General features: G+C 38.2%; 2 protein-coding genes across 4 annotated transcripts in view; both read right to left on the bottom strand.

Annotated features, from left to right (window-relative positions):
• Positions 1–396: 396 nt before the first annotated feature.
• On the bottom strand, positions 397–15062 carry soat2 (sterol O-acyltransferase 2). 2 transcript variants are annotated; one of them, XM_038695616.1, is made up of 17 exons: positions 14894–15062; positions 13246–13443; positions 12712–12770; positions 12324–12460; positions 12139–12192; positions 11396–11503; positions 10343–10625; positions 7887–7962; positions 6943–7027; positions 6534–6579; positions 6069–6189; positions 5525–5622; positions 4772–4870; positions 4418–4553; positions 3668–3813; positions 2330–2412; positions 397–1092 (listed from the first exon to the last, which is right to left on the bottom strand). In XM_038695616.1, the coding sequence occupies exons 2-16, from the start codon at positions 13334–13336 to the stop codon at positions 2362–2364; spliced, it is 1590 nt and encodes a 529-aa protein (XP_038551544.1). In that variant the 5' UTR covers positions 13337–13443; positions 14894–15062; the 3' UTR covers positions 397–1092; positions 2330–2361. The 2 variants fall into 2 exon arrangements, with proteins under 2 accessions (XP_038551544.1, XP_038551543.1); XM_038695615.1 differs by lacking the exon at positions 397–1092 and having other exon boundaries at positions 1207–2412; positions 14894–15061.
• A 1171-nt stretch (positions 15063–16233) lies between these two features.
• kif5ab (kinesin family member 5A, b) overlaps positions 16234–27276 on the bottom strand; it is a 67179-nt gene continuing 56136 nt past the window's right edge. The window contains exons 25-29 of one of the 2 annotated variants that reach the window (XM_038697812.1): positions 26360–26621; positions 25749–25813; positions 23366–23393; positions 22849–22961; positions 16234–21111 (exon numbers count right to left, since the gene is read on the bottom strand). In XM_038697812.1, the coding sequence (XP_038553740.1) occupies positions 22862–22961; positions 23366–23393; positions 25749–25813; positions 26360–26621 (455 nt within the window). In that variant the 3' untranslated portion in view covers positions 16234–21111; positions 22849–22861. The remainder of the gene's footprint in view (positions 21112–22848; positions 22962–23365; positions 23394–25748; positions 25814–26359; positions 26622–27276) is intronic. The other variant, XM_038697813.1, reaches the window with a different exon arrangement.

Below are 27276 nucleotides of genomic sequence, written 5' to 3'. Positions count from 1 at the left end.
TGTTCATGAGCATATTTTCCATCTGTAAAGTATGAAACAACCAAAACATTTCTTGTGGTTGCGGCAGTTTCCGAGTTACGACCGGCCAAGCAGAGGTTTGGATTTCAGCTTAAGTTAACTCTCACCACTCAAAGATGCAGTTTTAGAGGTAAACAAGCAGAACCCTTCATCTTCTTCTTTGTCAGAACCAGTAAAATTATATGTACAGTACTTAATGAATATATTCTATATGCTTCCTGCAGGGTTGAGAAATTCCTGATGAAATAACATGCACAAAGAAAACATACCTCACTCAGGACAAAATAAAACACTGGCTGCACGTTCACTTGTGTGTCAGACAGAGCCAAAGACATGGAGCCTCTTTCAGTACAGTGAGAAAGAAGAAGCTGCGAAAGCTGGATGGTTGAACATAATTCTTGAGGGATTTATACTGGCTGCATTATATGCTCAGTGTCTCATTGGACAGCTTTCATTTTCATTTATTGTGTAATCGATCCATTTATCATGTTATTTGGAGTGCACCACAGATGCAGACTCAATTAACAAAAATATCACCCTCTCTGCCATCTCTGTTGCTCAATGGTTCGCTTCCATTTCAAAACAGCAGATCAATAAAACATTTGCAAAGCTGAATCAAATCTGCAATAATCAATATTTGTATAGTAACTATGGATCAGATGACTGTATAAAGTGAAAGGGTTCACTCTTAGTGACAAACCCACTGATAGTTATCACATGACTATGCAGTTTTCCTCAGCTCTCCAGACTTGTGTTATGGTATGGTTCAGCTCAGTATTTTGGTTCACTCTTACTGCTCTCATTAACTTTATTTCCAGATTAAAACCTCTTTTTCAAGAGAGACCTGGCCAAAATAGTAGCATGTTGACATAGTAGAGTTACAGACATGAACACCAAACACACCCAAAAGTTGGTGACTAGCTGGTGAACACAAACATTTAGCAGCTAAATATTTCTGCAAGTTTTCTTTCCCTCCTTTGTTTTCATCCAGCAAAGATGTCGTTTCAAATTGTTTCAGCAATGTAGAGTTGGGGAAGAGGTTGGCTCATTAAGGGCACACATGGATAGCTGCATCTGTCAAAGAAATAAAATATGTGACAGCTCCTTTTATGTATAAGTTAAAAGAAAGCTAGAGAAACAAAATTGATGTCACACAAAGTGTCAAATTAAAATAAGAACAGAAACAGATTTTTTAAATTTTCAAGCAGATTTTATTTTCAAGCATAACATTTGATGGACTGTCAGAAGTAGACACAATTGATGTTGTGTTAACACTGCCTCTAAAACTACCAGTCCTGATGTGCCTCTGGTATTACAGTATATCAGTTTACAGAGCATTACATCACTAATGCAAATGCTGTACCAATGTTAATCCTCTTCTTCCTGTATGACTTCAGAGGGACATGGCAGGCAGACAAACAGAGGCTTTGATAAGACGCTGAGCTGCCTGTGGTTGGTTGGTTAATGTACCTGCTCTCCCAACCAATCTGTGCCAGCTGAATGTCAACCAAGGCAGGATTAAACATGCAACACACACACACACTGCAGGCCAGGTGTCCTCAATGTGGAAAAACCTGCTCAAAGTTGTCACTGACCTGTCTTCTGTGCAACAATTTCTACGACTAACAGAAGGCAAAATAAAAGACACAAGGCTGCTACAACACGATAAGAAACACCTTTTTCAGGTTTTGTAACCATGTCTAGCTTTACTATAAATATAGCAGAAATAAAAACGCAATTACACATTTTGTTCCCAGAGTCTAAAATAAATTATTGTGTTATTGTATATGTATAGTTCATGTGGGCTTATTATTGTAATATTAAATACATTAAATAATTTAAAGAATAACATTTGGGAAGGTAAGGAAATTATGACTTGTGAAAAATATATACAGTACATATTTTCCCCCTGTAGATTATTTTGTATATGACTGAGCTTAGCATAAAGACTGGCAACAGAGCTAGCCTGGCTCTGTCCAAAGGTCGAGAATCTGCCTACCAGCTCATTGATTAACATGTTGTATCTCGTTTGTTTACTCTGTACACAAAAACATGGACACTTTTTTTTCAAAACTTTGCACTCGATAAAGACTTTGTCAATAAAGAAGCTAAGTGTTGCTTACAGTATACTATCTGCAGCAAAAAACAGGCCATTTACACAGCCTGGATTATTATACAGTATTTAATACTACCAATAAAAATAAAAACTTTCAATAGTTCAGATGGATACCACACCAACAACATAAAGGTAAACATGACAGTCACACCTTGACCCTTTACACACTAAGACCAGAAAACCTTATATATTTACATGTCTTTCAAGTTGTCCTTCCTTGCTCTCTTTTATGTTATGCAGGACCACGATCGAGGTGTCACCAACTCCAAGAAAGTATTCTGTTGAGAAAAGTAGAAAACTTGTTTTGAATTTTCATACAGTGCTCCCCCTCCTCCTTCTAGTAACATCTGCAATCCTTTCATGCATTTTTATCTGTATGATTTAACGCCAATTCATTATCACATAATAATCTCATTTTCTGAACGTCACTTCTGTTTTTAGACAGCAGTTATCTGTGTTAAGCCATTGTGTGTGTGAATGACGCCACTGGCTTTGGAGGATACACAGAGATGCAGTAGTTCATAGTGGAATAAGTATGTTAAGTACATCTGCGCCCATCTGTCATGCAAATCCTTCACATCTGCGACTTCATCAAACGCTTGAGCTTTTTAAGGGTTAAATATGTGTCATCTTTTTACAAACGACAGTTACTCAACACAAGTGGCTCTCCTATGTGGGCTTATGTGTGTGAGTGTGGGTGTGTTATTGCTTTGAGAACAAGTTTATGCACATTATATGTGTATCTACACGTATGCATGCAGTCTGTGTGGTAACAGATGCTCATGAGTGACTAGAGATAAGAACAGGCGACCAAGCCAGACGATGATGAAAACAGTGGAAGGAGTTAGACAGATTCATCTGGTTACTGGCGTCTGTATGACGTCCAACATTAAAGTACTCAAGTATTAATCATGTAATGTAGTTTTTTCTAGTCTATTAGTCATAATGTTATTATATTTTAAGTAAATTTACTTGCCTATTCTCTATTTCAGCATCTCAGAAACTGGGGTTAAAGTACTGTCTAATGATGTCATTGTACAAACAAACTTATTTTAAAATCCTCACACATGCAGTCACATGGTATCTGTTTGTATGTCTGTTGCAATGTCTATTATGCAATATCTTGCTGGGCTTGAACACAATCCAGTAGAATAGTTCTTCAAGCCATTAAACACCATAATAAATCTCAGAAGAATCTCACAATGAAGTTACATCTTCATATTTTCTGCTGAACAAAAGGGTCATAAATTTCCTGTCAGGTTTTATTGATTTTATTACAGACGAAGTTTATTGAAATCTGACAGAAACAAGTTTCTTTTAACCCTCTTTTTTAGCAGCTATAAAATATAATGATGTGTGTCTTGCCCCACTGGACATGTGTAAACCTACAAAGAAGCTGTAGCACAATCTGCATTTAAGAGTAGAATCATCCAGATATGATGAAATTAATTAAATCTAATTAAAGTCTGATCATGGCATTGCTCCTTTCAGGCCTTCCTGTACTAACAATGTACATGTAGGTGGAGTACTTACCCCTGTCCGAGGGCATTGTATCTGGGCATACCACTCCTGACAGTACAGACACACCTGGACGCCCTGACCGAGAAAGAGACACGCCCACATGATGACGTTGAACACAGGGCTCTGTCGCTTGTCGTTCATGGTAAAGTTGAACACCACTAAGAGAGGAGCACAAGAGAAAATGTTGTTGTTGATTTTGCTGGGGGAGGGGGTTGTTTCAAGGCATTTCTGTAGTTAAACAGTGACAGTTCATTTGTGTAATTGCTGAGCTGTGAGGCCGCTAGTAAGGACAGGAACAGTAACAGTAAACAGAGCATGAAAGGTAAAAAACAAATGTTTTGAGATGACTACCTAGTGAGTCTGAGAGGAAAAGGACATAAAGTACTTTCTGTAAAAATGATGAGTCGTCCTCTGAAAACAGCTACTAAATGTGTGTTAGAGGGAATAATTACAGATTTTAACTCTAAAGGCTTGAAGGCACAGCCCAGAATGTAGAAAGGGGCATTTCCATATTTTTAACAAGCTATGCACAGACAATTGAGAGACAATGTTTCAACTACAGCAACGGTAATGAGGTTGGCAAGAAATGGTTCTCTCTCTTTTTCTTTCTCCATCTTGTTCTATGTTTTTTTTCTTTCCTTATTTGAAAGGCTAGTACATTTTTAAATGCTTTTTAACAGGCAGGTCAGAGCACCAGATACCAGCCATTTCTATTTATATCATTGTTAAGATTGTTCCCTGAATAATGAGTACAACGCTCACCTCCAAAGATGGCAAAGAGACAGAACATGACTGGATAAAAGAAGCCGAAGCCCATTGCCAAGGCGTACTCGTGGACGACAGCAGAGACGATGAACACGGAGACCATGGCAGCTGTTCGGAATTTCCTTTTCGACAGCTGCAGGGATCAGAGAAAGAACAGAGAGAGGGTTTTGGCTCAAAGTTCAGGGTTTAGGCTGGTTCAGTGGGGAATTTGTCTCACTAGAATTACAGGAATAGTGTCAAGCTACTATATGCACTTCATCATGTGACACGCTGCCTTGGAAAAACAGACCCAATGGGACGTGACATTGTGTTTAATATTATTTATATTTGCCGTAGTGGCACTCAGCTCACCCAGAGGAAGTCTCTGTATCCGTAGTAAAAGAGCCAGTCATGAACCACTATGTTCCAGGTACGATAATAGTTGGTGAAAGATGTGGAGTTCCACCAGTCCTAGAACATCAACACAAGGTAGAAAAATGAGTGTGTGGATAAAAATAAAAACAGAACGGAGAAGGATCACTTGTCAAATAATTCATAGTTCTTTTAGTTACATTTGGCCAAAGAACAACATTTGAAAACTAGCCTTTTTGCTAACACTGGAACAATTACAGTGATGTTGATCGATGTGTGTGACAAAAAGTAATAAAAGTTAATTTTAAAAATAGTATTTATTTTATATAATAGAGTTTTGGTTTGCACACAACATCATGACACATAATATGGCATTTCAGACGCCAAACAGATTTTTATTTAATTAGAACAGCGTACCACATCACCCCCCAAGTAAGAATTGGTCCGCTACCTCACAATTATACTTAAATTAGTCTGCCAATTTGAATTTAGTAACGTGAGAACAAAATCGGAGACTAAGTGGCCAAGAGCAAGAGCAAATGGGTCTTTTTAGCCTTGGTTTTGTCTCTTCTTCAAGAACAAACTGTATCAACAGATCATAATAATGGGAATGTTAAACTGTTTTGGGACCATCAGGCCACACTGCTGTAATTTCACTTGTCATTCATTTTCCCATACGGAAAAGCAAGCATTTCTGAAAATAAAGTGTTCACAGGAGAGGTGATGCCACACTAAATCAGCCATACCACACACCTTGTAGAACATTCTGTCAGCAAAACACAGCAGCTCTGCGAAGAGGTTGAGCCAGCAGTGCAGGAAGGCAAAGAAGCACAACAGAAGGAGCATTATACCTGAGACAGACAGACACAGAGAGAGACAGAGAGAGAGATTGGTTTATGAGGAACACTTTTATTTTGGGCATTGCTCCCAGCTTTCTCATAAGAACTGTAACTTGACACTGATGCTTTTATATCAGCACTTACTCATAAAGCTATTCACTTAAAGAGAGTAATAAATATGTCTTTGATTACCTGTACGTGATAGCATCTTTAATCTTATCACTGACTTAAAACACTAGAGACATTTCCTCTATGTCCATGTAAAGTGATATATTAACCAGTGCTGACTCATCCAGGTAAGAAGTAATAGAGGTTTGAAGCAGAAGTAATGTACAGATGACTAGTCACAGATGAACTTTAATTTATGCTTGTTTTTACACATAACTTCCTTCTAATATTGCCAGAAAAACTGTCCAAAAAACAAGCTCCATGTGGGTAGAGAGTAGAAAGTACAGTACCTGGTAATATTGAGTTGAACACAGCCAGAACCATTGTTCGTTTACTGAAAGGCTGATTGGTCGCATTGGGCACACAAAGGCGGACCAGGATGAAGTAGCCATAAAAAAGGCATCCCAAGATCTGCAAATTAAGCATTAAAATGTATTTTAAAAAGTTAATGGGAACCTGAGAAAGGAAATAATATATAGTGCACTCTTGATAATCAGCACCAGAAAACTGAAGATAGTGGCGTAATATAAGATATCAAAGATTAAAGCTATTAAGCGCCTGTAGTTTATGATTGCTTCACCTTATCATACTATACACAAGTACTACGAGCAACTTCTAGGTCAGATCTATTCTAGGTCACTGACCACACATAGGCTTTCTTAGTATATTCTATTACATACTTAACTAAAAGGTGATACGTGTGAAAATGAAAATGAGCTCTCAACAGCCCAAATAAAGGAATAGCTTCATCTTACCATACCAAGTGTGACGCCAACATACTTCCATCTTATGTGGGAATTCCTGCGAAGAACAGACAGGGTATGTCACTAATTCACAAATGTATGCTGTGAATTGTGCTTTGTGTGCATTTATACATGTTGTGTGGCCAAGCTAACGTAAACATTTGATTTCCTTTTAACTGCATCTTCCCCTGGAGGATGCCTTAGACAAATTATTTTCAATAAATTTTTTTATTTTATTTGCTGAGATAGATTCTGGAGCTGCAATGAATGCAAAATGCTACAACATTTCATCTAGTTTGTGGCACAAAGTTAACATGATGTCCACTCTGATACATGTTAGTAGCACTCACCACTACCAATTAAAATAAAAAACAAAGGATGAGTGAAAGGCAGCAAAGTGAAAGGGACAATAAAGTCTTACCGAGGATATGATTCCCTGTAAATGAGTGTTGGACAGAAGAGGAAGTAGACATAGCTGGAAAATGTCGGGAATCTGGGACTTTCTCCTGAAAAGCCCATTCAGACAGACAGTTCAGTATGTATGACCATCATCCAGTTTTGAGCACTGAAATAGCTTTCAGCCATCACAAGTTGCCTTAAAGGTTAAAAATAGCTGATTTAAGGTCTGTGGTTCAGACATAAACTTCTCCTTTAATTTTTCTTGTTTCATTATGTTGCATAATACAAGCCATTAACGGTTCCATCTGTGAATTCAAACGCCTTAATGTAGAGACCAGGAAGCAAATGGCTGTCTTTAAAATTAAACGACAGTGAGTTTATCACAAATCGTTAAGCCATTACGTTAAATTGTCTGCCTCAAAGCCTCCAATCTCTTTTACTGAATTATTAGCTGTACTTTAGTCAAGCTTCTACTTTACACTAATAATAATGACATTTAAAAATGGTAGGTTTTGCGAAAATCACATTTAACAGAATCATAAATCTGTGTTAAGCAAGGAACTTATTTTCTGTCAAAACCACATTGAGACCACGGACACTTCTATAAAGCCAATTTTCTTTTTTCTTTTATATCATTTTATACACTTAATAGTTTTTGCTTGGAGCCATTTTACTGCAGCGAATAAGTTTTCATGCTCAGTACTATAAGTTTATTGTCAAAGGAGACACATTCTGCAGCACTGACAGACTTTTACAGTAGGATCTCATGGGGATGCACATACTTGAGCTTAAATATTGTTTGTGGGTGTATTCATTGTTAGGTCTAACTTCAACTTGAATCATTTGGTGGTAGCCTGCTGAGCTCTCTTTTAGTCATTTTTCTCTGGTGTCTGGCAGTGTCAGTGTGAGTAATTACACTGCTTGAGGCGTAAATACACCTGACATCAATACGATACAGTACATTACCTTCCTTTGGTGTATTCTTCATAATAACAGGAGCAGTTTCTCTTATTAGAGAGTAGCTTTTCATCAGGAATCGAATCTGAGGAAAATTGATACAGTTATTATGTGAAGTGAAGCACAATGTATCAATAACAGCTTCTACATTGTCTGTCTTTATTGCATGAATTGACAAAGCGTCTCATGTGTCTGTGTTAGAACATATTGACCCAGTGATGTATTGTTTAGTTGTTTGTTCACTTCTTCTGTAATTAATCAGGAGGAAGAACAACAAAAGGGAGTGATATAGCAAGACAGGGCAGACAGAAGCACAATTGGAGAAGTTGTTTATCGTTTTGAGCTCATCATAAACTGCAGCTCTGCCACAGTCTGTCTCTCTGTCCCTCCTCTTCAGCCCCTTTCATTGCCATTTTCTATCCGTCCACCAGATGCCCTTGGACTTTATCTCCTTTCCACATCACCTGACAGTCCCACCCATTTACAGGCCAGTTCCTACTTCTCCTATGAGCCCTGCAGTTACCTGACCTTCCCTGCTCCTGTTTTCAGTTCCCCTTGTCAGCCCTGCAGTACGTAACCAGGAACCCAGTGACCTGTACGTGCCTGCCCTTCTTCTTGATTAGTTGGACTTTGGGTTTGCCACTGCTCCTTGTTGGATTTGTCTGTTTTGGCCTGCCTCACCATCCCATAAACTGTATTTTATGTGTAAATAAAACCATTGAACTGCACTAGCTCTACCTCTGGCTTGTGCTTTTGGGTCTAATCCCGTATATCCCTGCGCTTGCACTAGCCATGACAAGTTTAGACATATGTCGCCAATCTGTAACAGGGAATCTATTACAGGGAACCACTAAATTAATCAAAAATCAATATAATACAGTTTGTATATTGAATGAACAGGATCAGAATTAAAAATAGACTGATTGGACCCAGGTCAGATAAGGATCAGGACTGGGTTTCCCAAAAGCATCTAAGCACTGGGATTATCTCACTCCATCAAATGGAGCTGAAATGATCTTAGCAGTAAGACGGTTTTGGGAGGCCGGTGTAATAAAGAGGATGAGGAGGTATTACAGTATGGGTTCATAATGTTTAAATGTTGGCTACACTTAGATCCACTATCTTTTAGTGCCTTTCCAGCTGTAAGGCTCCCATCTCTGGCCAGCAGGCTTTTCTTATCGCAGTGTTCCTGCTGATGGCAATGAAGGCCTGCATTTAAAATTTGGATTGCCAATGAAAATATTTCAGGATATTTCTAGCACAGGTCATTTCTAATAAGAGTTTATATACTTGGCATTTATTTTATTAGTTTTATTGCAATAAAAACACTTTAATCTTACTGCAGAAGTCATTAAAAGAAGAGTGATGCTATTTGGAACTGTAAAAAACGGACATTGACTTATTAATGCTTCATTATTTGCCTTCCAGCTGACTAGTAACATCTTAGCACATTCATACAAGTGTACTACAGTTACGAGACCTTTACCATGTGTCGGTAGCTCGGTAAGCTTGATATTACAAGAGCAATACCGAGCTTACTGGTCTTGCATAGCTCTAATCATAGTGTGTTAACAGCTATTTCTGATTCTATGATGACTTTAAGGGGTATAAGTTCCTTCAGCAGATGGAGGTGGCAAGTAGATAGAATAAATAATGTTCCATTGTGCCATTTGTTACATACATCTAAATAACATCATAACAACATATCACATCTTTAATATGAAGGCAGTAGAGTTTGGAGAAATAAAAAAAAAAGATATGTTGCCTCTGTAGTCAGCCTAATTGCTCTCCTGTTTACTGTGTGGCATGACTGTACTCCAAAACACTTTTTCTCACGAAGTGGTGTAGCTGAAAGATTCAAGGTGTTGTCTGTATTCATGAGTATAAAAGACAATTACATTTAGACCTATACTGTTTGCCAAAAGTCTCAGAAATAGCAAGATTGAACTTTATGCTTTCTCACTGCATAGCCTATTCATGCCTCTTGTTCATGTCTATTATTCTATTACCTGAGGTGATGTCTTACACGAAGGGAACTGTGTAATCTGCTCACCCGTACATATTTCTTATGTTTAGTACGATTAGATATCAACTAATACTGGATTTTTGAGGCCAATACCTATATCAATATTTCAGACTGTAATGGAGACATGGTTTCATATTTACTCCAAATATATATCCTCATATCTGCTTTTCCTCGTTAAGAATCGGCGAACATACAGTATATCCCAATACGTATAAGCAAAAACTGGCAGATAAATCAATAAGGCTCTATGGAATTTTCACTGAATATGGCTTGAGGCAGTCCAAAATCTTTGCACCCTGTTCTTATTAATGTTACAGTAGGAAGTGAGCACCTCCCATCATTCATCTGCTGGCGTCATAAGCTAGTTGATATTCACCAAACTCTTCTATCTATGCACCCAACAAAATGATTTATTCCTTAAACACACACACACACTCACCTGCTCAAGTATCACAATGAACCGTGAGGCCGGTGGGAGCTGGTAGTGCACAACGGTGTAGATGGGGAATAGTCCCAGTATAAAGGTCTGCACTGCGGAAAGGACCAAGCCCGTGACAAGAGAAAGCCCCAACTTAGAGGGGAAGCTGTGGTACAAAGATCCCCAAAACACCAGGGTGTAGTAAGGAACAAACAGGGTGTAGGCAAACATCACAACCCAGGCCCAGGTGACAGTCCCCGGCTTCCCAAAGGCGAAGAACAGCAGGTCGAACTCCAAGACCAACCTGAGATTGCAAAAAAAACCAAAAAAAACACACATATTACTATCATTACACTAAGAAATTTATTATCAAGAACAGAATTAAAGGCTGATTGTACTTCCTAAGGCAGGTTGATTAAATTTCCAAATAAATAATTGCAAAAATTAAGTTGACATGAAGGACATTTAAGTGAAGCACTCTATTAGCCACTGTGGTCTGTTTTTGATTTAAACAGGGTTTTGAATAACATTAAAGCATGACTGGCTTTAATAAATGGCAGCCATAGTTAAATGAATTGAATATTTTCCCATCTGAAAACAATCCTATGGTGATAATAAAGATAATTCATAGATTGATGTTAAAAGATTAGTTTAATTCAACATGCCCATTTGCGAGTGCAATATTAGTATTTTTTATTTCAATTTACCCATATTATAATCAATATTAACTGAAGGTAGAGGTATTGATTAATTTGCACACATTGAACAGTCGCCCGCTGGCATTTGCTTCCAGTAAGAATTGAACTCATAACCCTGTGTCTGCAACCAGCAACCACATCATTATTGAGCTGCCCAAAGCAACAGCAGAAATACTCAGAGGAATTGATTGCTCTATCTTTCTGCTGCCAGACGAGCAGGGAGGGGAGGAGGGAGGGCACAATAGGGAGTTAAAGAACATAAGAAGTCAGTAAGAAGTTTTAAAAAGGCTTCAGGGTAATTAGATTTAGTTCGGTGTCTTGGAGTTTGAGACATGCCAATGTCACAAACACACATACATGCACATGCCACACAGACCTGCCCTGGTCGATGTAGTCGACAGCCAGCGTGCTCATACAGAAGATGAGGAGTATGGCTATGAACATGTGGTAGATCGTCCTGATGTGGCTGATCTCAAACAGTTCACTGATGAAGAGGAGGAAAAGAGAAACTTAAACATCATTCATTAAAATAGCTCTATGTTGTGTTCTTGCGTATATCTTCTGTGCTGAATGAATGTAATCATCTATAAAACATGCAAACATGTCAGCAGGACAATATGTATGATCTGTATTTGTATAACATGGAATTATTATACACTATATTATATACTTCTTGATGTATACTGTATGCAGACCACATAACCACTGATCTCTTTAGATTCAGATTAAGAGAAATCTGAATTCCAATAAATACACAACATACAAGAGGGGTTTAATTTAAGTTTAAATACTGTTTTTGAAAATCATATTTTGTAAAGACACCACCCCGATGAAGGCAAGATAAGTAAAAAACATTTGCTACTTTTATTTGTCTTATGTGATCGTGAATTGAATATATTTTGGTTTTGGACTGTTGGTCAGACTAAAGAAGACATTTGACGTTGTGGCTTTGGGCTTCACAAAATTTGTCATGGGTCTTTCTCGGTATTTTCTGACATTTTATGGGCCAAACAATTAATCAAGAACATTATCTGCAGACATACTGTGTAATGAGAAGAATCATCAGTTGCATTCCTATATTGAAATTCACACTTGTTCTTTTCAATCTTTTATACTTACTCCAACATCGATGGCCTGTCCATAAACACTTTGCCGTCATCCATTCTCTGAGATCTAAAACAAACAACAGAAAAAAGGGACACACAAACACATTTTACTGCAGTTAATGAGAAGATAAATAAATCTCCTAGATCAATTAGGAATACTTTGTGCACTAGAAGTTGGCTCTTCCTCCTCCTCCTCACCTGGATGAGGGTTTTTGTGTCATCTTTCCATTAACTGGCTGGATTTGGGTGAAAGGTGGGACGGACTCAGTCAGAGCTTTGTCTAGTATATCGCTGAGCTGATCCTGGACCTGCTCCAGGACTTTCACTTTCACCTTCTACAGGAGGACACACAGGAAATTTTGTTTTATCTTTCTCAACTTATAGCCTACTCTCTAATTCTACAGTACAGTACAAGTTGCATCCCATATTTTGCACACATAAAATGCTCTGTATCCTGTTTACTCAGATGCATGGCCTTGGCGTCTGGATGATCTCTTTCCAAATGAGTAAGACAGAGGAGGGACAGCATAATTGAGGGAGTGTTGTGTTGGTTGAGATACTGGCTTAGAGTGGGGTTATGGGTTACCTGTGCATGTTTCTGCCAGTGTCTTAGATAGTCTTCCTCTACATTATTATGGCCACCAACTGCAGAGAGAAGAACATCAGTTGCATAAGATTATAAACCAGTGCAATATACTGTACATATTGCACGTTAATTAAGATTCAGTGCAAAACTAAGGAGAGAAAACTAAAGAGATAAATGGGAATCCCACAGTCTGCACATATTTCTGCATTAATCCTAAATATAGCAACTTAAGAAATTCTAAACTTGGTGCAGTGGGCTTTTTAAGAACTGCAGAAATCCCCAAACATATTGAAAAGTATGTAATCTGTAGGACTGTGGAATTCTACAATAAATGCGCTTGTTTTTCTTGCGCTCACCTTTCCAAAACATATACTGTATATATTGAAATGTATTTATGTTTGTAAGTACACAAACAAATATGCAAAAATAAACCCAAAACAGCAAACAATGCAATGATGCAATTACATAACACAAATAATAACACAAATGAATAGATTCTATAAAAGGATCAGCATGTAAATATATTGTCCGTACCATGACTGGAGATTTCATCTGACTCAATGCACTTCGACTGGGCCTTGATTTTTCGGTGCAACAGTCTGTTAGGTGGCTCAGCAGTCGTCATGGTTACCGCTGGTTCACCGCTTAGGAATATCTGCTAGGATTTAGGTGGACAATCCTGTGTATTTCAAAGTTGTAGTTGGTCTCACACTCACACACACGGTTGGTTCCCTGAGGATAAATTATGGAAATTAAAAACTAATAGCAGTTGACCTTTATCAATACAATTTGGATGCACGGGCTCAGCTCCTGAGGAAAATCCATACTAGAGCACTTAGAGCTGAAATATCCTGGTGCATTGCCCTTTGTGGACTGAATCACCCCAGTCAGTGAAAACAACTCCCTTTTTTGCCCCTTAAAGTGCTGTGATGTCACTGGGCACTGTCACATGCTCAAAACTTTCAACTCATAGAGGGCAGAGCAGCAAAAGTTTTTACTCTATGTGATTCACTTTGAGTTTATCCTTTCTTGAGATTCGACAATGTAGACTTGAGAATCTTCAACTATAAATTGAGAGATTAAATGAGGTCACAGGCCCATTGCTGGCAGGTTGCCTCATGCTAAAAAGCATTAATATTCCTCAGTCCTCAGTCCCAAGGAGGTGAGTTTACTTGTGTAAATTCCAAGGGTGCACAGACTCCTGGTCTGAATGCAGAAACATATACAGGTCAGGGGTTTTGTATGGTAGTTACCTACAGTGCTTCTCCATAATAAGAGTGTTATCACCGGCCATTGTAGCTCAAGCTAAACACTGTAAAGAAAAGATAAAGCCTGTCTAACTGTCCCCTGTGGAAGTTCACACACCATAGATAAGACTGACGTAGAGGTTGTGTAGAATATACTTCCAAGGAGGGGTAAACGACACAGAGTGACCTCCTTTTCTAATCCATGCTATTTGATCACTCCTCAAGAGAAATGTCAATACAGCAGATAAGCTTTGCACAGATATCCAGAGTATACATCCTGTGGTTGTGGATGATGAAACGGCAGAGAAATAGATGAAGTAAAAACATGTTTTTGAGTAGATCAACTTTTTTCCTTTGCATGCTTCGGGTAAGCTGACGGTGAGGGATCATGCTTAGTCACTCGCAGCCTGTCTAACTTTCCTCTCAACAATTTAATCATTAGATAAAGGTTCTCATTTACACGCGGTTGCTATTTGTAATGGGAATTAATGAAATAATGAATCAACTTATTTCAAGGACACCAAGTAATAACTGCACCAAATTGCCTCAGTCAAACTGAGAATACATTTTTTGAGGCCTATAATATTATTGAATCAATCTTATTGGACCAGTTTGAAAAACATAATGTCAGTGTCATCACCTACGAGCAGTTAAAAGAGACAGCTGTTTAGCATTATTGTATATTGTTCACAAATGTCCGTTGATTAAATAACAACTTCCCTTCAGAACGAATACTTAACCTGGTCATGATTTCTTTTCAACACTGATGTATGAGTAGGCAACTTTTCTTACACTTCTCACTGAAACTGAGAAACTTACATTTCAGCAGTCACAGTTCACCTTAATCTGTACTTCTGTAGATGACAGGTACAGATGTACCAGGCAGATGTGACACCCATGCTAAACATTTGTCATTGTGTCAGATTAATACTCACACAGTCTTCTAGCTTGGGGCCCAGTCAGCAGTCCACAGGGTGCGACACACTGCTTCAATCGATGATTCCCGCTGAGAGAGAGTGAGTTGCTGGAGTGGTTTTAAGTAAGTCTGTGTGTCACAGTTCTTGTGATCTCTGTCCTCTGCTTTCCTCAGCTGCTATTTTGCACTTTGCCCTTTTGGCTCCTGGTCCTGAGTAGGACAGGTCATCCTCAGCTGTCCAACCCCCTACTTGGCATAGCTGAATGGATTCTCAGGTCAAGGTTTTCTACAAGTGCTCAGTCTTGACTCAGCACTTTAAAATATACATTTGTGCTGATTTTCAAAAGTCCCCCTTCACTCAGAAACATGTTTTGCTTAATGTTGCTTCATGATGTTTGACTTTGACACAAAATATTTTTTGAAAACATTTTAAAAAAGTATCTTTAAAGATGACCTTCCAGCAGGAATATAAGTATTTGAAAACTTTGTTCTTTTTCTCAAAACTTTTGCTGGACAATTTTCAGGCTGATGAGAAGCAGTATAAGTACCTTATAAAGTCACAGCTAAGACAAATACAGGAAGACCAGTCATACATGGCGTAATAAAAATAAATGAGTAGAATGATGGCAAAGGTCATGTAGTCTGTGGCCAAATGCACATTGTTCCATGAAACCATGACAGGTTTGTTTTGTGCCCTAGTTTTTAAAAAGTGTTTAACTTGGACAGCAATTTGGAGCAAAGTGAAATGACAGCAGTATACACATGCTTAGAAGAACGTTTCTGTTTAAAGTAGCATTTTATATTGGGGGTGTTCTAGTGAAAAACTGGTTAACTAATGAGGAGCCTGTGCATGAATTAAAATGACAAAAATACAGGAAGCACAAAGTGCATGAATTTTACATGGACACAAGAACAAAAATGATGGGTTTAGTGGAAGAGAGGGATCAAACTCAAAATACATCACCATCATATCAACGTAATTCTTTGTTATTTGCACAAAACTGTTAAACTGTTAAGTTATAATGATTATGCAATTGATTTACATAAACATATCCGCCCCGTTAGCAGCTGAAGGTAGACCTGACTGTGGGTGAGGGGAGCTAATATTTCATTTAATAGAAAAGATGGACCCACCTCTTGACTTAGAATAAACTGAAGTACACTCCCCCCAATATCTTAAGTCAATATATTTATGGCAAACATAACAAAGTGATTACAATACAGACACTCTCATTTTTCTTAAATAAATTATAATTTCAGTATTTCTTTTTTTAGTATAAGTGGAAATATTTGCTTAATGTGCCTTTTCAAAGTGCTTGAGGGTAAAAATCACATAATTAGAGTAGCAGAGTAACAACAGACAGTGTAATAATGATATGTACACAGGATCATCTTTATTGAAGTGGCTTTCATGAGATAACAGTAATGTTTCTCAGCTCAGCTACAGCAGAAAGTAGTGCATGCACTAAATCACACGCCATAAACAAAACAACCAACGCACAAATGTACAAACAGACACCTGTTTTTTTAAATCACCCAACCATTCTTGTCATAGTTGTACTTCTGCATATTTAGGCTACATCATCACATTTTATTAACTTTCCATAATATTTTCTAATTGGTTACAATTACTATAATACAAACAGATAAGACAGGGAAAATAATCTACACTCAATCACCCGAACGCAACAACCATAGTGCATGTCAGAAGAATAGTCAGAATAGTTTCTTTGTAGATTTCATTGATGAACAGCAGACTGGCAAAAAAAAGGGCATTTACATTCAACTCATGGTTTCTACAGGTTATGTAAACACACTCAAATTCAATGAAAATGTTGTTCAAGTTCAATAACCTTTACGACCCTTTGGAGAAAGTCTACTGAAGTCTTAGATAATCAGTGAAAAGGCTTAAAGCATAAAGAAAAGCGCGTGATAAATTACTTCATGTATGTCTGATGAGCCTCAAAATAATGACAAGTGAGTCTGTTGGTTTAGATTACTAATATAATAATTCAGTATATACAGGGTATCAATACATTACTTACTGGGTAACTATATGGGACAAATATAGGAAAGAGTAAGAGGTTAAGGGAACAACTTTTTGTTGTACCAGTACCGCAATGAAATAAGTTATGGTTTCATTTATTTTGAAATGATAATATCTTAACAAAAACAATTTAGTTTGGAAATTACATTGTAAAAACAATTTAAATACTTTCAGTTAAATACTTATTATTAAAAACATTATTATTAATATGATGTGCACTACATGTTGTTGGGGAACAAACCATTAGGTTAACCAGTAAAACAAAAAGGCAATTAAAGTGTAATTTATTTCTAAACAAATTTGTAACCGCCTGTTGTACCTCTTTCCTCGTGCCTATCCATTAGTTACCCCATAAGTATGTAATTGGTACCTCTTATGTACAAAATATTTACACTGTAATTTGCAGGCTGTAATCTAAAGCGTTATTGAGGGGTGTACTACGAAGTGAGATTAAGCCATACAGTAGTAGTGCCACTTAACTAAGCTGTGCAGTTAGAGTAGCACAAACTGTTTGCATCGAGTCGCCTCCTGAACCTACATGGACTCAGTTGATAGAGACATTTTTTCCCCTGTTTGTTTAACCCTTTAAATTTAAAGGTAAAGGCAATTTATTGTCATTCTCTGAATTTTACCCATCCCTCAAGGGAGTAGTGGGCAGCCGCTGTGCAGCGCCCGGGGACCAATTCCAGATCTATATCAGTGTCCAGTCAATGTCACTGACTGAAGAACTTAACATGTTTTACACAGCATATCACCAACACTCGAATATTGAATATTGAAGGCAGAGCAAATACAGACCACTTCGGATGATGTTTTTATGCTCGGTCCTGATTTGCTGCCATGTCCGTTTCACATTGCTGGTATTGCAGCTAATAGAACACTGATTAGAAAATTGATTAGTCTATTGTTATTTATCATGCATAATATTAAATCCATAAAATTCATCTCACTTTCATCACGCAAAATTAAAATGATTTCTGCGTATCCTTCGTTTTAGGACAGTGTCAGATCTAAACGCAGTCCTTGAGTGCAATGTTTAAATATGCTCTCTCAAGTTTAGAGTTTAAGAGCTTCACAAGGTGCAGCTGTCACGTTAGAAATAAAAGGGAGGCCTTATTTGCAGCAACAGTGAAGCTTTTTGTTGTAATACTTTTTAAAATATTCTTCATAGCTTTCCATTTTAACAACCGGTTGCTGAAGGCGGCGGCATGCAATTGGTCCATTTTGAGTGGAAGAAGAGTCTAAAGACGTGCCAAACGCCCCCTTTTGAGGGAAGATGCACAGAGCCTGATGAAGAAATCGATGGGTATTACAACGGTGGTCATCAACTTTCTTTGTTACTAGGTTAACAAAGAAAGTTGAAGACCACTGTCGTAATACCCATCTACACCCCGATATATTTTATGCTTTGTCGCGCCAGATAACGTAAAGAAAGCCTGGCTGTGTCGAACTTGCTTCGTAGTACACCCCTCTGGTCTGTTTTGTTAAAAGGATCCCAGAAAATCCAAAAGTAAGAGACTCTGCCAAGAAGATACAGCTCCTCTTCTCTCTCAAAATACACACATGCATACATACACACACACATACATACAGTCCCTCAACTGTCACCCTTCACTCTCTCATCCTGACTGGCTGATCAGGAGGTCATCAGAGAGTTTGATGGGACGCCAGGAGTGACTCTGCTCAGAATGCACCCAAGTAATACAGGGTATGCAATATCTCTCTGTTTTGGGGTCAAAGGTCAAACACCTCATTTGTTGATGAGGTGCTTTATCTGAGGGTATGTCAGAGGGATAAGACGAGGCTGTATCAGCTCTTGATAACTTATAGTAACCCTTGGGTTATGTCTCCATCAGAGCTTACATGGACTATTGCAGAACAAGATCCTCTTTAAATGACTCATTACAACTGGGGCTTTGGTTTCAGTCTGAGATGATGATTAGCCACCTCCTAAACAAATTCACATTGGAACAGCAACTGCACATATGCACCCATTTTTCACAACAGTGGAAATCTGAAATCTAGAGCATTCTGCAGTGTAAGAAACAATCTCACCATGATACATTTGCACATAAAAACAAATGATATTGATTCACATTCCCAAACTGCTATACATTGAGAATAACTAGCAAATAACTAACATTAGAACAAAATAGAGCAAATGATAGGTAATATTTTGTCTTTTAAACTACAACTAGCAGTATAAAAATATTTGTTACACAATTCTTTTTTTCCATTCTGTCATTCTTTTGGTTTACATGACAATGACTGAATATCACACATAACAATCCCTGACAGGCAGCTTTTGTAGGGATAATGTACAGCTTAAAAGTCTCTCTACTACGAGTATGTTTTATTTTAAACAATGTTCTAACCAACTCCCTGTTTTAACACTATGGTTCTTTCTGCCACTACCAGAGCCATCTGATGCCTTAAGATTTCAAAGCTCTTAATCTAACAAGAGGAAAAACAGTGTCTGAAATATATCCTCCAAGGGTACCAAAATATAAAACTGATGTGTCTGATGAAGAGTCTTGAGGAGTTACATACTGTACTGTATGTATAAACTTAATCCTTTGTTAAATTTGATTAAAGACGGTCAAATGTCAGAAACCATCTATTGTGTAAATAAAAGCTTGGCCAAGTTGGAACTACTGCAGGTCTGTGTATGTGTTTTTTTAGTTTTGTGTGTGTGTAAGTCTACCTACCTGGCAACAGCAGTTATGGACTATATTGTTACTATGACTACTAACGCTCTTTCGAAGAATTTAAATTGCAATTAGCCTGATATTTTGGGAATCAACAGTAAAGAATCACAAATTAGTGATTGCTTTCAGTTTGGACTGAAACTGAACTTTTAAAAGCTTGCTTTAAATGACAAGTCTGGTGATTCTATATTTTTCTATTCTATTGTGAAGACAATAACCAACAATGAACTACTACTACTAAGTATTGCAATATGGCATCTAAAGCCTGACTTACAGTAGCTTACAACATGTGCCATCAACCTCCATTCTTTCCAAATAACACATCAATGAGCCACTTTGATGCAGTGGATAACATTTCTTCATCCCCATGAATATGTGCACTGTATTTTACTTTGTCAAAATCAAAAATACACCATCCTGCTTCTGTAAAAACTCACTAGTGCGCCAAATGTGAATTAATCCGCGGCTGAAAATAGTCCCCAACAACTGTGCTATTTACTCATGTTTGAGTAATGCTTGCGAAAAACTGCAGTGCCCAGCTGTTTTAGGAAATTACTGAGGCTTTTTCAAAATTAAACTATATACGGAAGTCCTGTTTGTAAAGATTTACATCACTTGGCTTGTGACTGAGAGCCACAGGCAGGCTAACCCAATACTGAGAGGCAGAGTAATGCATTGATGGTTTTGGTTTTGCTTTTCATAGGATTTTTTGACAATAACAAAGGTATTGAATAATGCCTTTAAACAGACTGCATTTCCCATTTACACTGGCTTCCAGTACTTCTCCTGTACTGGTGTTTAGACTGAAACATTTTATTATAATGTTGCCCCACTTGCTCTCTTCCTCTTTATTTTTTTTCCGAGAAAAAGCTAGACCAACATCAAAAATCAACATGCACAGTCAAAAGTATTTATATTAGTAAAGTGAGCTTGAGGATCACGCTGTTTTCATGTGTTTTAACACAGTTTACCTTGGAGTTTTCAGATCCATATGCATGTTTAGTAATAAAAATAATAATAATAATAATAATAATAAAGACCTCAGTTTAAAGTTGTATGAAAGTACTGTTTTTTATGTCCAGTGTGATCCCGTCACTGAGAGAAACAGCACACCCTAGTGGTTACCTACAGCACTGCACTTTAATAAGGATTATTATTACTTTCTCTTCTCCGCCTTTCTATTTGTGGTCCCTTTGTTTTCCAAGTCATGTGGAGGGTGTGCAACAAAATGGGTATGAGCTGCCAGATTGGGAATTTGAGATGCAGTGCTTGGCATGGATCCTACCAATTCCCACATACACCCCGTGTCATTGTACAGCAAGGAGAAGGGATTGAAGAGGAGCAAGCAAAGGGAGGAAAAGGGACACAGGAGAGACAGAGGTCTGTTTACAGCAGGTGAGGATGGGAGAGGAAGGAGAGGCTTGGAGGACAGTGATCAGCTGCATGCAGATTTACAGAGGAGGCCTCCGAAGAAACGTCTGCCTGGAGAGAGAGAAAGAGAGAGAGACAGAGAGAGAGTGGGAGAGAAAGAGAGAGGGAGACAGAAAAACAGAAAGTCGGAGTGACAGTAAGATATATTTCAGAGAAACAGGGAGTCGGCAGAAAAGAAGAGACAGCAGCCAGTGAGTCATGCTAACATTGCCAGAAGGAATACGTCTCGAGTCATTTTATTTCTGGTGTCTTTACTGAGAGTTAGTTGTGTTTGGGAACTGCATGGAACACTCTGGGGCCATATTTAGACTTCAGACAATGTAAAATTCACCAGCACTGTGCAAAACTTACATTTACCCTGCAGAAAACTTCATGTCAGCTTATAGAGCTTGAAAAGTTAGAATAGCTTTTGCATTTCATCATTATAACACTTCATACAGCAGTCCTCAATCTGCAGGTTGAGTGTTATACAGAGTGTGAGCACTTTACACATTACTAGTTTTGCCTAAAGTAGAGCATGACTACGGTTTGAATTAAATTATAGTTCCAGTTCTGCAAAAGAATTCACTTCACCGTTTTGTCCCTGTGACAGGTGGCGTTGAGTATTATTAACTTTAATACATTAAAAAGGCAACCAAATGAACCCTGTGATAGTAAAAGTAGTGGGATGAAGTAAAAACCCAGAGCCGGTGATCATTTAATTCCTCTTTTTCATTTGGGTCTTTCTCAGAGGAATATAATTTATAATGTATAATCTTTAACTCTCCACTGGGATTTATGAAGTGATTCCAAAAAAGAAAATGCTGGTCAGAGACAGATGCTGTTTGTTGGATATTTTTGTGTAAAGTGTGTCATAGTGCAGTCTGTGAGTGTAGGTACTTTTAGTGTAGTGTAGGCCCTAGAAAAAAAATCATCCCCTTCACCCTGGCAGGGTTTCTGCTCTCACACAGGGTCTATTCCCTATAGATCCATTCTGATTGTATTTTAACGTACCATCAAGTTATTGCTGAAAAAAGTTACTTTGCTGTGAATGGAAACATATCAGTAATAAAATAATTTATTCACTTCTATTTTTCCATTAATAAACCCAGTTTCAATCTGAATTTTATTCCAGTAATGTTTAATGAGCAGCGGGGCTGTTTTCTTCAATGCCCAGGGCCCGTTTCAACATGCAAGCTGCAATTTGCAGTATGAGATTCCTTTCCTGTTAATTTTTCCATAATCAAAACAGAAATCATACTTGCAACCCATTGACTCATGACTCACAATCACATGTGAGATTTGATGTTGCCATTATTTGTGATCGTGGTGTAAGCAGGGCTTACTGCTTTTTGTGAAACGGGCCCATAGTTCTCAGAATTAACATTGACATTGTAATTCACATACATAAATTTGTATGTAATCACTGACACTTAATTTTACCATTTGACCACATCCTATACAATTTTAATTGAAAAACGCTTTTAAATCACCATCGTATGAAGTGCATTTTAATCAAAGTCATAACGTTTAATTCAAGCTTTCAGGTTGTCATAACATTTGGTTATTCATGAATTTAAGCTCACAAGTCCAGTACAAATGGAAAATAGCAATTTATGGAGGAAAGCTGCTCATGTAGCTTAAAGGCTCCATCTATTCTTTATGTGGAGTAAGGCTTTGACTGTTAATTGATTGTGCGGTTACTTGTGAGACTTGTAAGGTAAATTACTCATTTTTGACCTATGACTCATGAACCGGTATTCTGTAGCGAATAAACTAAAGAGTCGATCTGTCTATCAGTGTTCTTACCTGCTCAGGACTATTAGCTGGCTGAAGTCTCTGGCTGCAGGCTGTAGAGTTTGGCTGGATCCTGATTGTCACATATGTCAGTTCTGGACACAGAATTGACATTCAGACACATGCTAACCAACACACCAGAATCATATAGGTTGGCCACAGCACCCCGTCACCAGATTCATCCGCAGCAGCAGCAGCGGCAGCAGCAGCAGCAGCAGTAGCAGCAGCAGCAGCGGTGGCAGTGACAGCAACAAGGGGGCAGTGGTGGAGCAGAGACACCGCAGTGAGGGAAGCAAATCAGTGATTTACAGTAATTGGTGTTAAAGCGGGGGGGGGGGCTTCAACATGTCCTGACAGCTGCTTATCTGCTAATAAAAGTAAATATTTCAGGGCCTTAAGTTGAAGCCAAACTGTTGTTAGCCCATCATACAAGGTTCAAAATATATCCTAAATTTCTACAAAAGCTACATATTAACAACAAACACCAGCAGGTGTTTTGCAGTAATTGAAGAAGGTGCACCAGTCTTACCTGTTGTCATTGATATCTGTAGTGTTTCCTGTGGAAAGAAAGAGGTGCATAAGGAGGCAGGCAGGTGCACAGTGAGAGGGTTGGTGGTGTGTAAATTAGGGAAGAAGTGGGTTTATCACAGACACATATGAGTTTAACTGAAACAGCCCAAAGCCATTGGAGACAGATGACTTTAGAACAAGCAGCTGCATAATGTGTTTGTTCTCAGACAACAAGTCTTTATACATGAATGACTGAATAGGTTGTTTGTCAGGGCATATTAAAACAACCCGTTTGTGCATTTTATTGATCTGGAAACCCAATCAGCTTGACAAAGACACAGCAACAGCACAGCCACAGGTTTAGGCTATGGTTATGGCGAGGCAAAGATCATGGTCATTAAAACATGGTTAATGTGTGGTGAAGTTTATACAAGTAAAATCTATTTATTAGGGTCAGAAACAGATGGTGGTTATGGTGAAAAGGACACCTATCCAACACCTGCTCCTGAAGAGTGTTTGTAGGTCTATAAAAACACAAGCTACTAAACATAAACATGTGTAATTTTGTGTTTTCTATATTGTATATGTAATTTCTGTTGACTGACTGTTTACACAAATGACCAATGTTGGGGATTTTATTTGCACAACAACAAAATATTGTTTGTCAGGAAAATGTAAACATGGCTTTTATACTATTTGAAGAAACAACCGTTTTTCAGATTTTTCTACCACTATTACTAGCACAGCAGATAATAACAATAACAAAGTGCTACAACTTTTAAAAGTCCTCCCATCCAGAGAGGTTCTTTGCATTAGCCATTGTCCTTACAGGTAGACCAACAGTACAGCTGGATCATAGTTACATTCTGTGGAGCCCCAAAACTGCATTAATTTCCCAGGTGTTCGTCAAGCAGCTACTGTGTTACTATAATCCTTAGATGCCTTTGCTTTCCCTGAACTATACCATACATACTATACTGTACTGTCAGTACTATACTACTATATACTATTCACTTGGCTTTTTACGTGACCCAGCATATTCACAGCCAGACATATCATGAAGTGTCAGCTGTTTCTCAGTCTCCAGCTACTGGGAAGTGTGTGTGTGCATGTGTTCATTGTTATTCATGGGTGACAGTTTACTTAATTTGTGTGCTCTTTGCTTCAATTTGATGAGTTGGCAATTATCAAGGGACCTCATGCTTGACTGGATTATGAGGCTGTTCAGTTTAATCTCCTTTAAAAATAGCTGTGACAGTTCTTATCCTAAACGGGAACTGTCAAGGCTACACCTCAACACACTGAAACTACTGAGAAAAAAGACATTTGGGGAACAGGCCTCTCAGAGCTCTTTGGCTTTGCATTTTACACTTCCCCATAGGCTCTTTCTGAAATTCATGAGTAGAATTATCTCCAACAGTGAAAATTACTAGTGATGGACCAAGAAGGAAATTTCCCACCAAGTTTGACATCAGAATACATTACAGTGTAAGCACTTCCATTCTAAAATGCCACATATCCATTCAAGGGAAAATGACTGAAGAGAATATTGAAAACAAACTCAAACTGAATAAAATAAACAGCACAAATATTTACAAATCTCTAGCGATGACTCATCTGAACAGCTGCCAGTACTGAGTGTTGAGTTGGCAGGGTTGAAAACCCTCTGAAACATCATGAGAAGCAAAAAATAAAACTCAGTGGACAACATCACTGTTATCTGTTATTTAATAAAAGGCAGGTACTGTCGCAGCAGATTGATATATTTTGGCTCAAACCCTGTTTCTGACTTCTATTGATATTCCCGGTGAATCAAAGAGGTGTGTGTGTTGTTACACAACTCTACAACTGCCATCAATGGGTCACGGGCTGAGGTGGGCACTCAGCCTGTCTGGCTGGCTACCTGTCTGGCTGAGTAATGACACTGCAATCCTAATCTATCTCCTCCAGAGTCTGTTGCTAATGTGAGCAGACACACACGCACACACACACACACACACACTCACACACAAACATGAAGATGCACAAAAGCATCAAGTAGCAGCAGCAGCAGCATCAGCAGTATCCTATAATAACTAAGAGAACTAAGTTGACCTTTACTGAAAGCCTCCTCCTCACTCACCAATGGCTTGGAATTACAGTTTAGACTACTGACTATGAGCCCATTACAAAAGATGAAAGCAAAAACTAAAAAGAGACAGTTGGCAGAATTGTTATCATAGCAGCAGGACAACCCCTCAACCACCAATCTCTGAGAGTATACGAAACAACATTCAAACATAATGACTGGTAAGACAGCATCACTTCAACCACTAAAAACGGTCATAAGAAGAAGTGAATTTACTGATCTTGATCATAACAGTTCTCATTATTTTAGCAGGCATTATCTGATCAGGGCTCACCATTTTCTGAATCAAGCATCTCTGCGGTGTTCTTGTCTGTTTGCCGCTGTGGTTCAGCTGGAAGCCTAAAAAGCAGAGAAAGAGATATTAATGCAAAGGTCGTTAGTTAAATAAAATTAAACAGAAACAATACCAACAAAAAAGAAAATTTAAGTGTACCCAAGTGCTCTCTCAGCCACAAAATAAAAAATAGATTAAAACTGCTTGTGTTGCAAGCATACATCTAGACACACACACTAGACTGTAAAATGTTTGACTGTTTAAGCTTTTTAAAAGCAGCACAACAATTCAGACCACAGATTACACACAGATACTTTATCGTTGCAGTAACAGACATAAATTAAGCATGAAGATTAATTTTTTGGAAACGAGCCACTTGCTATGTGTTTTTTGAGCATTTAGCTGTATTCATCTTCATCATGAGTGGATCATTGTTATGACAACTGTGGCTTTGGTTGAAAGCCAAGTTAGTAAATGGGCCTTAAGATTATTTTGTCAAACTACTATTTCTAAAGTCAAAAAGAGGTAAGAGTATAGTCCAAACTATGATGCACAAATCACCTGCAATATATTACTCACAAATTCTACGTCATGCAACTGGGTTCACTCACATGTGGTCCTGAGCGTCGTTGTCGAGTGAATCATTGTTTTGGGAGTTGATGTGTTTAACAGGGCTGTTCTGATTGGAGTTGGTCTCGGGTAAAGTGGGCTCACTCTCTTGTGTTGCAGGAGTGGCAGGAGCGGCTGCTTCTTGGTTGTTGCTGTTGTGGAAACCAGCTTTGCAGAAGGCCATGGGGTTATCGCTGTAGCCTCGGATGAAGAAGGGGTTGGTGGGAGAGCATGCTGGGTAGTGGCCAGGGCGCACAGGCTTGGCTGCAATAAACAGCAGCAGTAAAACAGATATAGATCTATTGATTGATCCATTCATCCAGAAAAGACAAAAACATTCTATTTATTTTTCCCTAGAGGGCCAGTGCTACGCTGTCATCTGTAGCACAAACTAATACATTTTTAATGTGGCTGGATTACTGAGAATATATTAAACTGAAATTAAAGAGTTTTTTTTTTCTGCTACAGCATACATAACTAATTTATTAATATCTGCTCTGTAAATCACTTGTCTTGTGTTCCCCTTTTAGAAAAAAAATCATTCTGAGAAATCATCACGGAAATTACCGTATTTTGATACAGCCTACATCAAATCTTGCATGAAGCCATAAGATCAGCGTGCTATCATAGGCAGAGCAGACGTTCACACTGAGCTAGACAGCAGCTACACAACATAAAAACCACAGACTGAACAACAACCTATATTCGTTTTCCTGCTAAAGTCTGCACCTTAAATTGTTGAATGAGTGACCAAACCAATATTAATCTAGGAAAGTGTCTTGCTAATGTCAGTTTGCAGGCTAGATAGCTAATTAGCTGCACATTAAACAGCATTTAAACCTGCAATTATCACTTTGGCCTGGTTAGATGCTGATGTGGTCTTTAGTATTTAATATCACAAACAACCCGCTGTCTCTGT

This window comes from Micropterus salmoides, unplaced genomic scaffold (assembly GCF_014851395.1).
Source record: "Micropterus salmoides isolate LMB-PRFRI ecotype aquatic unplaced genomic scaffold, ASM1485139v1 Ms_hic_scaffold_4, whole genome shotgun sequence".
In the NCBI taxonomy this organism is placed as follows: domain Eukaryota; kingdom Metazoa; phylum Chordata; class Actinopteri; order Centrarchiformes; family Centrarchidae; genus Micropterus; species Micropterus salmoides.
This window is presented reverse-complemented; position numbering and strand designations above follow the sequence as displayed.